At 32.1% G+C, this 17,203-nt stretch overlaps 2 protein-coding genes across 2 annotated transcripts; both read left to right on the top strand.

Annotated features, from left to right (window-relative positions):
• Positions 1 to 1,933: 1,933 nt before the first annotated feature.
• LOC125877946 (probable disease resistance protein At1g61300) lies at positions 1,934 to 6,453 on the top strand. The gene is made up of 3 exons (XM_049559238.1): positions 1,934 to 4,809; positions 5,429 to 5,950; positions 6,157 to 6,453. The coding sequence occupies exons 1-3, from the start codon at positions 2,080 to 2,082 to the stop codon at positions 6,172 to 6,174; spliced, it is 3,270 nt and encodes a 1,089-aa protein (XP_049415195.1). The 5' UTR covers positions 1,934 to 2,079; the 3' UTR covers positions 6,175 to 6,453.
• Positions 6,454 to 14,399: 7,946 nt separating this feature from the next.
• On the top strand, positions 14,400 to 16,614 carry LOC125876743 (aspartyl protease family protein 2-like). The gene has a single exon (XM_049557981.1). The coding sequence runs from the start codon at positions 14,739 to 14,741 to the stop codon at positions 16,377 to 16,379; it is 1,641 nt and encodes a 546-aa protein (XP_049413938.1). The 5' UTR covers positions 14,400 to 14,738; the 3' UTR covers positions 16,380 to 16,614.
• Positions 16,615 to 17,203: the final 589 nt, after the last annotated feature.

Genomic DNA, 17,203 nt, shown 5'->3' with positions numbered 1-17,203 from the left:
ACGACTCATGTCCGAAGTTATAGACACTCTACAATCTAATATGCTAAACACACAACGAAGATATTGACAATGTTTACCTTGATATACAAAAACATCAGATTTAACAGTATTTCTTGAAAAACCTCTATAATTAGGATTATAAGTTTGTTGAATATATTCAATAAAACCGGGATGTGAAGGAAAACTATAAGGTAAACCACAAACAGAAACCATTTTAGCTAAATTTTCACGATCTCTTTCCTTATTATATTTACGTTGTGTTAGTGGACCACCGGGGTTAGAAGGATCTAATGTTCCTTGAACCATGTTAGAAGCCCCTACCGATTCATTAACATTAATATCAAAATCATTAACTGGAATTCCTTTTTTTCTATTGGCTAATGATTTAGCTTCTTTATATTGAATCGGCACACAAGATAACAAATGTCTATTTAAGCCCCCCGTCCCACCTTGACCTCCACCTTGTTTATGTTTAAAAGGTTGCTTACATTTATTACAAATAGCAATAGAATTTTCCTTATCTAAAGTCATAAATTGCCACACAACAGAAGTTTTAGGGCGTTGATACTTCACCTTCTCCCTTGTAGGAGGTATAAGGGGTGGGCGTCCATAATTTTGCTCCGTTGAATTTGTAGTTTCATTTGGAACATTTGTCACCGGACTAGTAGGTGTATCTTCTAATTCATCTTCTCCCGAACCAACTTCTACTTCTTCACCTGAATTTTCATCAAGATAAGGATTATCACCATAAATTTGTTGTAAAAGTTCATGATCGAGTTGAGCATTTGAATCAATATCATAAGAAGTATCATCAACATAAGTAGAATCATTTGTATTAAATCTAACTCTAGAAGTACCACCACATTTACTCTTATTTTTTTCCTTACTACTTTTTTTAGTAAAATTAAATAATCTACTAATGGCACTTGGTTCCTTCTCTTTTCCTTTACCGGTATCTTTTTTGTTAGAACTCATATTTAATTATATGTAAAGTATAATATAAAAATAATAATAACACAAAAATTAATGACGAAAAATAAAATATAAATATTATGAAACGAATGTACCAAACGTCTGCGTTAATAGCAGACGTTATAACCGATTCTTGAAGCTTGTAGTTTGTTGTAACTTGTAACTTGTAACTTGTAATTTGGAACTCCAATATTTGATAGCAAATATAATATGAAAACTTAGATATATATATTATGATATATAATATGAAAACTTAGAATTGAAATATATGTATTATGATATAATATGAGACTTAAATGAAATAAAATATTGAGATTTGAGACTTAAGATTGAGAGTTGAGACTTGAAAGAATATAAAAAATAGATGAGAGAATATATAATTTTGTAAGAAATAATAAGGGATAGAGGGGTATTTATAATATTAAAAGTGGGTTAAAGTGTATTTATAATAACTTGAGGGTTTAAAGTAAATTATTAAAAGTAGGGGTGGTAGGGGGTGTTGGTTGGGGGAAAAAACTGCCAAAATATCCGTTGGGGGGGCCCACTAGCCGTTGCCCAACGGATAGAATTTTTTTAAAAAAAAAAAAATTGTTAGGGGATCCCGCGAACCGGCTGGTTCATCCGGGCCGGGACGACCGGGACCAACGGGTGAACCGGACCGGTACCGGTCCCCTATCCCGAAAGCCCCCATCCCGCCATTTTCAAACGGGACCGGGTCCGGCGGGCCGGTTCTCGGACCGGTCGTGGGCCGGGGCGGGCCGACCCGGTCCCCCTGCCACCCCTACACCCACCCAATCCCCCAACTCCCACCCCTTGCCACTCCCGAATCCCCATTCCCAATAATATTTTACTTTCATAATATTTTGCTAGATAATATATTAAATGTATTTGGAATAATATTTTTTAGGAAATCATTTTTGTCGGAAAACTTTTTCCTTGGTGACAAACACACCTGATCACTCTCAAACTATTTTCAACTGAAAAGTCTGAAACCATTTCCCCCCTGCTCCTTGAATTGAAGAAAAAAATAGTTAGCTCCTTTCTTGAGCTTTCGTTTCCATTCTTCCTTAGGCTGCTTTTCGTGAAGAATTATTTAACGAAATAGCTATGGAAATCTTAGCTATGTCAATGGGGAAAGTCACAAATTGCTTGATGCAGCCAGTGACGCGGGGGATTGGGTATATCTTTAACTACAAAAGCAACATCAGATCTATGGATAATGAATCTCAGAAGCTGGAAAAAATCAAAAGCGGAGTTCAACAAAGAGCGGAAGCTGCCCGGAGAAACTTACAAGTCATTTCTCCCAATATTGAGGCTTGGTTAACTAGTGTTGATACAACTACTGCAGATGTGGAAGCTGTAACGCGAGGTAGAATTGAGGTTGAAAGTGGTTGTTTCTATGGTTGGTGTCCAAACTTGAAGTCACGTTATTCGCTGAGTAGGAGATCTAAGAGAATTAAATTAGCTGTGATTAGTCTTCAAATTGAAGGTAACAATCATGTTAATTTCTCTTATCCTGCACCACTTGAAGTTGAAATTGAAGCTATACCTAGAAACAGTTGTGAGGAGGAGTTTGACTCGAGAAAATTGAAAGAGGAAGAGGTAATGGAAGCTTTGAGAGATGAGGAGGTTACTATTATTGGGATATGTGGTATGGGTGGTATCGGTAAAACGACATTGACCGAGAAAATTAGACAAAGGGCGAAGCAAGAAAAATTGTTTGATGAGGTTATCATGGTAACTGTCGGTCAGAAACCAAACTTCAAAAGAATTCAAGATGAAATTGCAAGAGGAGTTGGTTTGACATTAACAGATGACAATTTATGGAGTCGTGGAGATCAGTTGCGTGCAAGGTTAATGGGTCAAGACAGTATCCTTATAATCTTAGATGATGTATGGGAGGTTCTTAATCTTAACAAACTTGGAATTTCCAGTGGTAGCAATCACAACTGTCAGTGCAAAGTGAACTTGACTACACGTCTCCGAAATGTTTGTGAAACAATGGAGGCTCGAAAGATCATAGAAATTGGAATCTTATCTGAAAAGGAAGCATGGTTCCTTTTTAGGCAAAAAGCTGGTAATTCAGTTGATGATCTTTCTCTTAATCACATAGCAAAAAATGTTGTGAAAGAATGCATGGGGTTGCCGCTTGCAATTATTACAGTTGCTGGTGCGCTAAAGAATAAAAGGAAGCCTTCATGGGAGGATGCCCTTGTACAATTACAAAGATCTGCACCAAAAAATATTCCAGGAGTGCTTACATATGTATATCAACCTCTGAAGCTGAGTTATGATCACTTAGAAAGTGATGAAGCCAGGTACTTCTTTTTGTTTTGTTGCTTGTTTGAGGAAGATAGGGATATTTGGCCTGAAGAGTTACTTCGATATGGAATGGGGCTTAGCATGTTTTCTGAAATTAAAAATATTGTAGAAGCTAGAAAGAGGGTGTGTCATTTGTTAGAAACATTGAAAGAGAGTTTCTTGTTATCCGAAGGCTCCTCTGGAGGTTACGCCAAAATGCATGATGTGGTCCGTGACGTGGCTATATATATTGCCTCTGAGGGAAAGCATATTTTTATGGTAAGTCATGACGTGAACTCCGAAGAGTTCCCAAGAAGAACTTCTTATGAGCCATACAGTCACATGTCAATTGTCACAAAAGGATTCAATGATCTTCCTAAACCAATATTTTGCCCAAGACTCGAGTTTCTAATGTTGAAATTCGTTGAAAAGCCAAATAAATTACAACATGATTATTTTATTGGGATGAGCAAACTCAATGTCTTAACCCTGAGGAGAGATAGATATAAGGATTCCATTTTTCCTTTTCCCTCATCGGTTCAGAGGTTGTCAAATTTGCGGACGCTATCTCTGATTAATTTAAGGTTGGATGACATATCTGTTATTGGTGGACTTGCCACATTAGAAGTTCTCAGCATCAGAGATTCTCACATAAAAGAGCTTCCAATGGAGATAGGAAACTTGGTCAATCTAATTATGTTCGAGTTTTGGAATGAGCAAGGAGAACTTATAAGGATTTCACCAGGGATCTTATCCAGGCTAGTTCGATTGGAGGAACTACATATGGTGGGAGTAGAACGTTGTAGTTACTCCACCTTGAGGGAGCTCGAATCCTTATTTGAATTGACTTCACTAACATTGTTCTCATGTTCTGGAGATGTGATCTACAGTAACTTAGGCCTTTCCTCCAAGTTGACACAGTATGCTCTAAAAGTGGGACAACAAGGCCGTCGTTGCCTCGATACCTCACTCATGGATAACTACTACGATAGGATTATGGATCTCAAGGTCACTGAGAGCACCCCGTTGGCTGATTGGATCTGCCACATGTTGAGGAAGAGCGAACTTGTCCATTCAAACGGAAATGGCTCCAATAATGTGCTGACAGAGTTGCTGGTCGATAAATTTCAGAACGTGAAAGATCTCCGTCTGGCTGTTTGTGATTCATTGACACATTTACTGAGTATTCACTGTCAGAATGATATTCCATTCTCCAAACTCGAAAGACTGGAGGTAACTAGATTTTGTAGTCTACAGTATCTTTTTTACCTGTCCTTGGCTGCAGGAAGTTCGTCAAACTCGACAGTAGCTTGCCCCGATAATGAGGAAGAGGATCAAATAATAAAGTTCCCCAATTTATATTACATAAAGCTTCAATTTCTGGAATGCTTCACTCACTTTTGCAGTGACACTGTTGAGGGCATTGAGTTCCCTCAGTTACAAAACATGTGCCTCTATGAGTTACCTCAGTTTCAAAATTTTTGGCCTCCAGACAACAACTCTATCAATGACTCAAATCCTCTTTTTGATGAAAAGGTGTGCTTCTACTCTTCTACATGTGACGTATCATAATCTATTGCCAAAAATTTGACATTCTAATCATTTGTATTTTCTAAGCAATTCAAGACATAATCAATTACTTCAATGCAATAATGAATATTTCATTAACTTTATTGTTTTAAGTATGTTAAGTTTGATAACTTTAATGTCGCAAAAGATAGTTTTCATGACTTGATTGTTACAACAGATAAGTGGGTAAAGTTCACAGGCTATACAGGAAATTAACCCTATGTTAGAGCAGAGGTGAATCTAGCCTTGAGCACTTGGTTCCGTGAACCCAGTAGATGTTACCAAAAATCTGTATTTGTATTGAGAAATTCATTAAATATCTATAATTGGTTGACTCTGAATCAGTTACAGTATATATTGGATATTAACTTGAGGTCATTGTAGAAACCCAAAACTTCAAATCTTGAGTTTGTTTCTTAGCCATAATCATGACACCTTTTTGTCAGATTGTACTTGGAGTAAATTTCATGAATTAAAAAAAAATTCAAGTTTTTCGCTTCGTGTTACTTGATGTATGATTCATTTTTGGATTTGTATATTGAATTTCCATCCCTTATAAAAAATACAAGGCCGTCAACGTATGTAGGTTTCTTGTCCCAATCTGGAAGAGCTATGTATCAGTAGGGCTGACAGCATAACTGCTCTATTCTCTCACCAACTTCCAACTAGCTTCTTTAACAAACTTAAAGAATTGGAAGTATGGAAGTGCGAAAAATTAAGAAACTTGATGTCTCCATCAGTGGCCAGAGGTATCCTGAATCTCCGAATATTAAAGATAGGTGCCTCTCCATCAATGGAGCAAGTGATCACGGAAGAGGAACAACGAGGAGAAGAAATGACTAACGATCCCTTATTTCCCCTATTGGAAGAGCTGGTGCTCTACGAGCTACCAAAGCTGGGACATTTCTTTCAGACGAAGCATGCTCTTGAATTTCCATTCCTCAGAGAAGTGGAAATTAGAAACTGCCCTGAAATGAAGACGTTTATTCATCTGGGATCTGTGAGTACACCGAGTCTGAAAAGTCTGGTTGTAGAAAAACCAATCATTGGAGGTGTTGAGGTGAAAGATGGTCTCAATGCAGTTATACAAAATATCTTCAATTCTAAGGTTTGTGTTTGTGCCGCTGTATAACTAACTAATATTTGTCTCATGCAACAGTAATATTCATATGGAGTAGTTGTTTCTATCACTCGAAACAACTTGCCCAAATATTTTCAATTAGAAATCTAAAGCATCAACATGCTCATTATATTTTTCTCAAGTAATGTACTTGAAGCTCATCATCTCCATTCGTTTGCAATCTCTGTCCACAGGAACAAGAAACTAACTAGGGATGGCAGCGGCTAGTGTTGTCTATGAATCCGAAGCTTGGATTGTAATGAGTACGATTATGTGTGCAAGTTCACTCAACATCACTTGATATCTATGTTGATAGAGGTAACAAGGAAAGGATGATCTACATTTGTAACCTATTGGTTCACCTGGTCCGATCTGTATTAGTAATATCTATAAAATACTAGTTGACTCTGCGTTATTATTGCATATTATTTTGAATTCGCCTCTCATAAGTCATACCTAACATCTAATATATAGATTTATTTTCTTGTGTCATCTTGCATTCTATATTGTGTCGAAAGATATTTAAAGAATACACATCTGGAGATGCTTTCAAAAGTTATTTCATATTTTTGAAAAATAAATATGGTGTTTTATTTGGATGTTTTTTCCAAAAAATGAACCGTTGAAAACTTATAATAATCACTTAGCATAACTATGCCAATTTGGTGTGTAACTTAGCACACCGTGCCAAGTTTGGGCTTCTTATCCAACTATACAATGGCAACTAAAATATTCAACAAACTTAATGTATTGATATTATATAAATAATATATAATTGTGTACATATTATGTATAACTATGTATCATATATATATATATATCATATAGTTATATAAAAGAGAACCCTAGGTCCGCCTACGTGACGCCACCACAAGCAAGAATTTCCTTTTAAATTTATTTATTTCCAAAAATATCCTTCCTTTTTCATGAAAAGATGTGACTTTTATGAAAAGTTGTGCTTTTTATGAACAATTGCGACTTTTATGAAAAATTGTAACCTTTCTGAAGGGTTGTAACTTTTTCAAAGAGTTGTGACATTTTCGATAAGGCACAATAAGCATTTGTTCACACTACCCTTTTTGTCTATAAATAAAGGAATTTCCTCTCATTTTAAAATAACGAATATTCTATACTTCTTTTTCTTCTTTTGCACAATTAAATATTCGTGTATTTTGCTCCTGTTGAGTGTCTCACTGACACCATTGTTTTTGTGTCTATACATTTGTGAATAGAATCGTTCTATCCTGAGAGGATCTATTCCTTTAAACCTCGGGTACTAGAGGGAATAATTTCCTTAAGTGGACATTGTGCATTCAGTGGGCTCAATTTTTTCCTTTCTGTTTCATTCTATTGTTATAGATCCTGCTATATTTTTTACAGTCATTAATTTATGCTTATGATATTAATTGTTATTTTTGAGTATATGTTTTAAACTTTGTTGGTTATGTTTCTGTAAAGTTATTGTTACTACAGATAAAGATTATTTATTTATTAGAAAATTTAATATTTCATGTTGATGTTCATCTAATTTCCCAAAAATATCAAATAGTAACACTTCCTGGAGGCAAAAGGATAAATTATAAAATTAAATTAAAGATGACTGATTGAAGGATAAATGATAAGATGTTATAATTATCATTTTCTTTTATATTATTAATGTTTGTTACTACGTAATCTTGTATGTAAGACAACATAGTGTTTTAGTTTTAATGACGGATATGTTTTAAGTATTATTTTATAAATTTTGTGATATCAAATTCCCGCGCGAAGCGCGGGTAATTTTACTAGTATATATATATATATATTTGAACACTATTTATTGTTATACACTAGAATACTTCATCTTCCTTAACGAGTTGATTTTTTAAAATTTGGAACTAACTCAAATCTCCTCTAAACAATCTCAAATTTTGGATATGAACTACTCTCGATATTTTGAGTCTTTTTGATACATTATTCACTCAAACTGATTCACGTTTGCAGCACAATTGGATTTTAAAATCGAGCTTTTGAAGAAGTTTTAATATCTAATGAAGTCTTTCAATCCTGATCAATTTAAAATCTCTTCTACACAACCTCAATTTTAAATATGAGATACTCTCGTTATTTCGAGTTTTTTGATATATTATTCACTTGAAACGCTTCACATTTGCTGCACGTTTAATTTTAAAATCAAGTTTAAAAAAGCTTTAATGATTGAACATGAAGTTTTACGTTTCCTTTCACAATTCCAATCAGAAAAAAAAAAAAAAGAATAATGAAAAGGAAGGAAGACCAAATAGACATTTTGTCTAATTTTCCTGCTAAATTTGCATTCTTCTTTGCACCAAATCGGTCCATAAAACATTTTTCTCTGCCTCAGCCTACCTCAAGATAAAGGGTCGTTGCTACAATCTTTGCCACAATCTTTACCGTTTGAATAAGCACTTTGCAGTGAACATATTGTGTGTACTGAGTAAACCTTCCACTGTGTATTCAGTCAATTAAAATTTACGTCCACGAAATACATTGAATAAGTTCTTTTGCGTGTTCGGTATGCCACCATTTTTTTCAATTTGACCAACTTATTTCGAATGATTTTTTATTACTTATCTTCTTGTAAAGAAAAAATATACCTGGTGTAGTTCTAAAATATGTCTTCTTCCTTCTTCTTTTCTTCTTGGCTTCAATTATTTTCTAAACTTAGGGAAAAAATCACTTTCTTTCTTTAATTATTTTAAAATAATATATTGTATTGTAACTATTTATTACAATTTAGCATGGTTTCTAGTACAATATATGTAGTAATTTCTCATGTATAATTCGATTTTGTGTAAAAGAGTAATAACTTCATGTCATTTATAATAAGATTTTCACTTAAAACATGAATGTTGAAGATTACTATTCTCTTTCGGACCACTTTATTTGTCATTTTTTAAATTATTTATATGACTTTTAAGAACCTATTACTTCATCCATTTCAAAATAGTTATCACATTTTTCTTATCGGAAGTCAATTGGATTAATTTTCAAAAGTTAACTTGGATTAGATTAATTTAATATTTTAAAATTAAAATTTAGATATTCAAAAATTATACGGAAAGTATTATAAAAATCACATTTTTCTCATACAAACTTAATGAGAAAATGTATCTTAAAGTACTATTGGTCAAAGTTCATCGTTTCACTCTCAAAATAAGAAATTGTGATAAATATTTTGAAATGGAGGGAGTATGTATTTTGACTATCATACCCTTATTATTATTTTTAATAATTTGTAATGTTATTGTATTTAATAATTATTCTCTCATCAATCTATCTAAAATAAACAAAAAGAGATTTAATCTAAGCAATCACAACAATCGTAGTATATGTATGTGTTGTTTCTATGTTAATTAGTTGACGTTATTACTTTCCAAGATAATTATTAGTAAGAGCGGCAAAGAGATACTCAATTAATATCTTAAATTCTGAAATGACGATTATTTTAGACCATACTTCCTCTATTTCTTTTTAGTTGTCACGTTGTGTTTTTTAAGAGTCAATTTAACTAACGTTCAAAGCTAAATTAAATTACATTAACTCGGCATTTTAAAGTAAAAAATTAGATATTAAAAAACTATACAAAAAATACTACAAGTTATAATTTTTTTAACATCAATATTCAAAAAATACGTCTTAAAATATTAGTCAAAGTTCATATAGTTTGATTCTTAAAAAAAATTCATGACGATTAAAAAGGAACGTAGAAAGTATATTTTAAAAGGATCATTAAAAGTCTTAACCTATTTTTTATTCCTCAACATCATAGTGTTTGAATGCCTATATTTAATATAGACGATAAAGTAAAATAATCCAAATAAAATATATTTTACTCAACGTTTTCTTGTTTGGTCAAACCTATCGTAGTGGTCAATATAGCTTCATTTTCGTTGCAGTTTACAAAAAATACTTTAAAATGATTACTTGATCAAATAAATATTTTCACATGACTTTTTAAGAAAAGTTAAAAAAAGAAAAAACGTTAAGCACACAAATTTGCGAATATTAATTTTTATTTGGAGATAAAATAATATTTCCCTTAAACGTGGGATGTGCGTCATGACTTGAAGTGTACCTATAAGAATTACTATATTAATTCAGGGTCAATTGGCCCTCAAAAATTCTAAGTGCGTTGGTTATTGACCATTTGCATACAATTTTTTCGTTTTTTTTACGTTTGGTGTTCGATATCTCTATTAAAGTTCGATAGTAGAATTTCATTCGAATAAAAACATTTTTTTATTAAGGATTTTTTCATACTTCAAGATTCAAATCTAATACATTTGATTTAGAAAGAAACAACTTCAATCATCACACCACATTTTTTTAATAATAGTGGCACCTCTTTCTATTTCGTGATAAAAGAAATAAATTCACGGTGTTATATCAAGTTGCCACTCAATTCTCAATTGTTGTATCATAAATTTGATCTAAAAATTCATTATACATTCTTACTTAGTATAATCCCAAAATCTCCATTGTACTTTCGTTCATGAGGAAAATATTCAAACTTAGTTCAGCGTCAAATTTTTTTATTAAAAGAGTTCAATAAATATAAAGAAGTAATATACGATTTTTTTTAAAAAAAAATCTAATATATATTATATATACATAAACATTGTATTTTTTCGATGAAGAGATTCAAATGAATCCCTCCATTACCCTAGCTCCACCCGTGCGAGTGCGGGCCCAAGTTTGGGGGAGGGTAAAGTTTGCGAAACATATTTAATGTTTGTATCAAATCAATGAATATAAAAGTATGTCATATATTTTTTATTTTGAATTTTTAATTATTAAGATTAAATTATTTAGGACCCATTTGAGTTTTGACCATGAGATTTTTTAAAGATATTTTCATTGTGTTTGAAAATCAGTATTTGACCATAAAATATTTCAAATCCAACTTAAAGTTGTATTTGAAATTTGAAAACCACCTAAAATCCATTTTTCACTTTTATTAATTTTTCTTTTTCAAATTTATCCTAAAAATTATATTATATATATAGAGAGCTCATCTAAATTATATTTCATATTTCATACGATTTTAAAAAGCATTTCAAATTCTAAATATTTTTTTGCATAAATTATAATCAAATACTAACAACTCTAATAGAAGTGAATTTCTTTTTATTTTCATGAGCAAATACTATTTAATTTGATATAAATATTAAGTGCGAATATTTATTTATTTTTAAATTCAAAAAATAAATATTGAGTGTGAATATATATTTATGGAATGAGAAGTGGGTAGGTTCAAAAAATAAATAAAAAATTGCCACATATGGTCAACGTCATGGAACAACTATAGAAAATAATTGGGAGAAGAGAATTGAAAATACAAAAAGCAAATTGTTGGTCGTTTTCCCATAGTCCTCCATCGGTCCTATTTCTCGCTTTAATAGTAGAACTTTGAATTTTGAATATTTCTGGACACATACTATATATTTTCTTTTTCTCAATTATGTGACACATCTCAGTTTATGAGAGTCAAACAATTTAAGTTTGATAGAAAATTTGTGCATGAAACTTTTAATTTTTTTGAAATGAAACTTATATATTTGTAAACTACGTACAACGTAGTAATTGACAATTTAAAATAATTAAAAGATATATAAAAAATTAATAATTAAAAAAAAATTTATTTAAATTTCAAATTCAAAAAGTATCACATACTAAAGAAGTACAATGTTAATGGCAGACAAACATTATATTCATACTTCTACTCTTGGTTTGATTTTCCACCAATGTTAACATTAAAAAAAATCTCTGTCTTTTTCTTTTTCTTTTTCAATTTCCTAATTACGAATTTCAAATTTTTTTTGTATAGTAATTAATTGACTGTTAAATTTTTATTTTATTAATAAGAGTTCAATTTCTCATTTTGTAATGTACATATGTATTATATTAAATTTGTAGTGTTACATCTTATTTGAAGCTGAGATGATGTTGTACTAAATATATTGATTTTAATTTGTGTGATACCACTTTTGATTGGAGTACAGAGTTTCAAAAATAATAAAAAAAAGATTTTGGTAGATTTATCAAACTGTCTTCATTGAATTACCTTAATGTTTACTTTTAGTTGATTTTTTTTTTTATAATGAAGTTTTAAATGGGATCCAATAAAGTAAAATGGAGATGATGTTATTAAATAATTATCAAATAAATGAATATGACATTTTTTTCTAGATGAATCGAGAAAGACACTACATAACATACTATTGCAGGACCTATTCAAGGATAGCGCTTTCACCAAAACAATTTCATCACTATACCACAACTCATGTTGGTGCGAAAAAATTAAATTTACAGATACTAACTAAAGGATGAAAATTGATTTTATCCCTAATTCTAATTTTTCGTCTTTACAAAAGGAAAAAACTCAGATTAAGTTTCTCAAGATGATCTTTGACCAAAAAAGAAGAAAAAATTGTTCCCAAAAATTGACCATAAACTGGTGCTCTTTTGATTTGACCAAGCTAAAACATATTGCTTGCAATAGTTTGCATTAAAATTATATTTCTTTATTTCTAACAAACACAATATTATTACTATAAATAATATATATAATCCACATTCTGTTCGTCAATAGTCAATTCAATTTCTAGTGTAAACAAGCAGTTACTTAAGTATATATTTTTTATTTTTTAACACAAATAATTGATTTACAATTTAGAAATCTACATAATTAATACATGTATAAATAATAAAAAAATATTTTCTTATACATGATAAAAAATGAAACAACTAATATATAAATAACTAAAACATACGTAAAATAATATATAATTTTTTTTATAATTAATTTTCACATTACTAATACTTGCATGATTTTAATTAACTATCACACAAGTTCATAGGGTTGTTAAGCATGTCATTTTCCTCCAAAAGAAAATGAAAAAACAGTAGTTTAGAAGAAAATTACCATCATTGCATTGCATGGCATCACAAGAAGGGACTGACATTGTCAAAGACAGCTATGCAGAACCTAGGAATTTTTTATTTTATTTTTTCAAGTTGGCTGTCTGTACAAAAACAATCTTATTAATTACAAATAATTTTTTACCCCATAAACTCACATCATCAAATACACTTTATTATTCCACTGAAGACCAAATTTTACTTAAAAAATAATTAAATAATTTATCTTCGATCTCCATTTCAATCGACTTTATCATAAATGCTTAATTTTCACCTTGTTTTATAATGGAGTTCCATCTTGCTAATAATATATTTTTATTGATGTTCAAATCCTGTTGAAGTTCAAATTTTTAAAGTTTGAAAATCAAATTTTAATAAGTAAGTTTCGTTTTGAATGACTATTGTTGTAAAAGATCAGTTACATATTGAAGAACCCGAATCTAACTTTTTTAGTGTGATTTTATGTAGTTTTTGAGTTATGTTAGGGTGAATATTGTGCTTGGAACCAAAAAAGAAAACAAAGTCAATTTATTATATAATAATATATAAAACTGTATGTGTATATACATATATCTTATTATGTTGTAATTGGTTGTACAATATTGTATATCACTTTTTAAAACATTTTTGTAAGAAAATGTATGAAAAATTTGTATATTATTTTATACCAGATTGAGTTTTGAGCTAAAGATTAGGAAGGTAAGTTTTAGGCTATATTTTTGCAATGTAAGTTAGGTAACTATCTTTTTCTGAAATTCCTCTATTACTTTAGGGCATAATACATAAACGTGTCATTTAATTTGACTTCAACTACTCCCCCCGTTTCATAAAGAGTGGTCTAGTTTGACTTGGCACGGAGTTTAAGAAAATAAAGAAGACTTTTGAATCTTATGACCCTAAATTAAAGTTATATCAAATGTACAAAATTGACCTTTAATCTTGTGGTCTTAAACATGTCACGTGAAAAGTTGAAAGTAAAATGTTACCAAAAAAAGAAAGAGGTCATTCTTTTTGAAACAAACTAAAAGGGAAAGGAGATCATTCTTTTTGAAACGGAGGGAGTAATATTTAAATCCTTTAACTTTGAGTGTATATAAATAGACACTTAAACTAGTATAACGTTGAACAAGTAGACACGTCCTACATGACAATTCGCGTGATATACACTTGAACTGATTCATATTATGTCACGTAAGATGCATAGTCATTTAGAATGCGTATATCTATTTTTTCAACTTTAACAAATTTAAATGCATATTCATATCTATTATACTTATTTTAATGATTGGGCGAAGCGCAAAGAGATAGATTAGTAACCATTGTGTGTGTATGTACTCGTATTTATACAAAGTCAATACCAATAAAACATACATGAGGCATGTGGAAAGCGCGTACACACAGGTAGATGAAAAGCTAGACGACATTCAAAGTCGTTATTCAAACTTCTACTCCTTTCAAAAAAAAAATTAATTTTTTTTTCTTCAGACAAACCTCATAGGTCAACACCCAAATCACCCTCTTTATTGGTGTATAGTATATGGTATTTTTTTTCACTTATTTTTTCCTTAACTTTGTCTCTCCTCCCTTTTCTTTTCTCCATTTCCCCAATACAAATTGAAGTAATTTTCTGGGTTCTTGGGAATTTTTCAGTTTTCTTTTTGCTTGTTTAAGTGGAGAAGAAGAAGAAAGTTAAAAAAAGATTGGATTTTTTTCCTGTTTTATTCATCTTTCTGAGTTCTAACCATCTTTTGTTTCTGGGTTCTTGGGGGTTTTTCATTTTGTTGTACTATCTTGAAGGGAAGTGAAAAAAGGGAGGATTTTTGGAGTATTAGTGATGGTGACAAAGTTTCATTTTTTCATTTTGTTGTTTATATTCTTGTTTTCATCTGGTTGTGTGGTGGCATCTGGAGGATTTTACAGTTTTAGAAATATGAATTCTAGTGTTTCTGGGATTGTATTACCTGAGCATCCAAGCTTCAATGGTGTTTCTTCTTCTGCAAACTCAGATTGCAACTATGGGGTTTCTGAGAAATCAACAACTCGTTCAATAGCTCAAGAACTAGATGGGTCTGAAGATGTATCTAACCAGCAAAAAGAAGAATCTGTGAAGTTTCATTTAAGGCACAGATCAGAAAAAATTGAGGCTAAAGACTCAGTTTTTAGGGATTTGAGTAGGATTCAGACATTGCATACAAGGATTGTAGAGAAGAAAAATCAGAATACAAATTCAAGACTTGCAAAAAGTAGTGAAAAACATGAGATTGCTCCTGCTCATGCTCCAGTAGCTGCCGCCTCGCCGCCACCGGAATCTTTGTCTTATGAGCTCTCTGGCAAGCTCATGGCAACTTTGGAGTCAGGGGTGAGTCTTGGTTCAGGAGAGTATTTCATGGATGTATTTGTGGGTACACCTCCTAAGCACTTTTCTTTGATTCTTGATACTGGTAGTGATCTTAATTGGCTTCAATGTGTTCCTTGTTATGATTGTTTTGAACAAAATGGCCCCCATTATGATCCTAAAGACTCTAGTTCTTTTAGAAATATAAGTTGTCATGACCCTAGGTGTCAATTTGTTACATCCCCTGATCCTCCACAGCCTTGTAAGTCTGACAATCAGACTTGCCCTTATTACTATTGGTATGGTGATAGCTCCAATACGACTGGTGATTTCGCGCTAGAAACGTTTACTGTTAACCTCACGACCCCGAGTGGGAGTGAGTTTAGGAAGGTGGAAGATGTGATGTTTGGTTGTGGTCATTGGAATAGAGGATTGTTTCATGGTGCTGCTGGTTTGTTGGGACTTGGGAGAGGGCCACTTTCCTTTGCCTCTCAGCTTCAATCTTTATATGGTCATTCATTTTCATATTGCCTTGTGGATAGGAATAGCAATTCTAGTGTAAGCAGCAAATTGATTTTTGGTGAAGATAAGGATCTTTTGAAGCATCCACAATTGAACTTTACTTCATTGGTTGGTGGCAAAGATAATCCTGCAGAGACTTTCTACTATGTGCAGATAAAATCTGTCATAGTTGGAGGAGAGGTAATGAATATACCGAAGGAGACGTGGAATTTGTCTCCAGAAGGTGTTGGTGGTACAATTATTGATTCAGGAACCACATTGAGTTACTTTGCTGAACCAGCCTATGAGATTATAAAAGAGGCATTCGCCAAGAAGGTCAAGAGCTATCCCATTGTACATGACTTTCCTATTTTGAATCCATGTTACAATGTGTCCGGAGTGAAAAACATGGAATTTCCCTCGTTTGGAATTGTGTTTGGTGATGGAGCTGTATGGAATTTTCCAGTAGAGAATTACTTCATCAAACTTGAAGCCGATATCGTTTGTTTGGCAATTCTTGGGACTCCTCGGTCTGCTTTGTCGATAATTGGAAACTATCAACAGCAAAATTTTCATATCTTATATGACACCAAGAGGTCCAGACTGGGATATGCACCAACAAGATGTGCTGATGCTTGATTTTTTTTGTCTAGAATTCTTGGGGTGGAAGGTGGGAAAATTGTACACATAATGGGATGGGAAAAAATTGTGTTCATTCTTTCCTGCACATAAAAATAATTCACATACATTGTAGATTAAACTGTACTTCCCTTTCTTTTTTTTTAACTGTAGATGATTTATTGTTGCTTACACAAACTGGCAACTATGTAACAAAACTATTATTGAAGATTTATTCACATTTTGAAAGTCTGAATCATTGCATTTAAAGTTCAATTCATAGTTTGAATCTATTTGTGTGAAGTGCTTAACTGATTTCTAATGGTACTACAGTATAAATTCACCATACCATCAGCTAATTCATTCCCTTCTCTATAGACCTATTGATCCAATCTGCCACGAGACCACGACTGTTTTGCCAAGAACTTTGTAAAAATAGGCATGGAACCGCGTTATAAATGTACATCAAAAGGAGCAGTTTTTGTTTCTCTATTCCACCATAACCAGCATCCCTGTTGTATATGATGTCACTAAGAGCACCTGCAATCTCTGTAGCTGCTGGACTTCTCAAAAGAACAGGTTCCAACATCTCCATTGTTGTATTTGCAACAACACCGGCTCCTAGAGGCAATGGCAAAAACCTATAGTCCTTGAAACTTCATTGATGAGAAGTCGAAATTCTCCATAATTTAGTTGTTAAGACTTTAGGCCTTATGTATATTGAAGGACCACAATACTTATTTGCTTGTATTCTTTTAGACTTTCTTTCCAGTTACATATTTGACGATAGACGATAGTGTCCAGCTAGGTTGCTCACTTTAAGTACTAATCTATCGAGTAGCTCA

Source organism: Solanum stenotomum, chromosome 9 (assembly GCF_019186545.1).
Source record: "Solanum stenotomum isolate F172 chromosome 9, ASM1918654v1, whole genome shotgun sequence".
In the NCBI taxonomy this organism is placed as follows: domain Eukaryota; kingdom Viridiplantae; phylum Streptophyta; class Magnoliopsida; order Solanales; family Solanaceae; genus Solanum; species Solanum stenotomum.
Note: the sequence above shows the minus strand (reverse complement) of the source record. Positions and strands in the feature narration are given on the sequence as shown.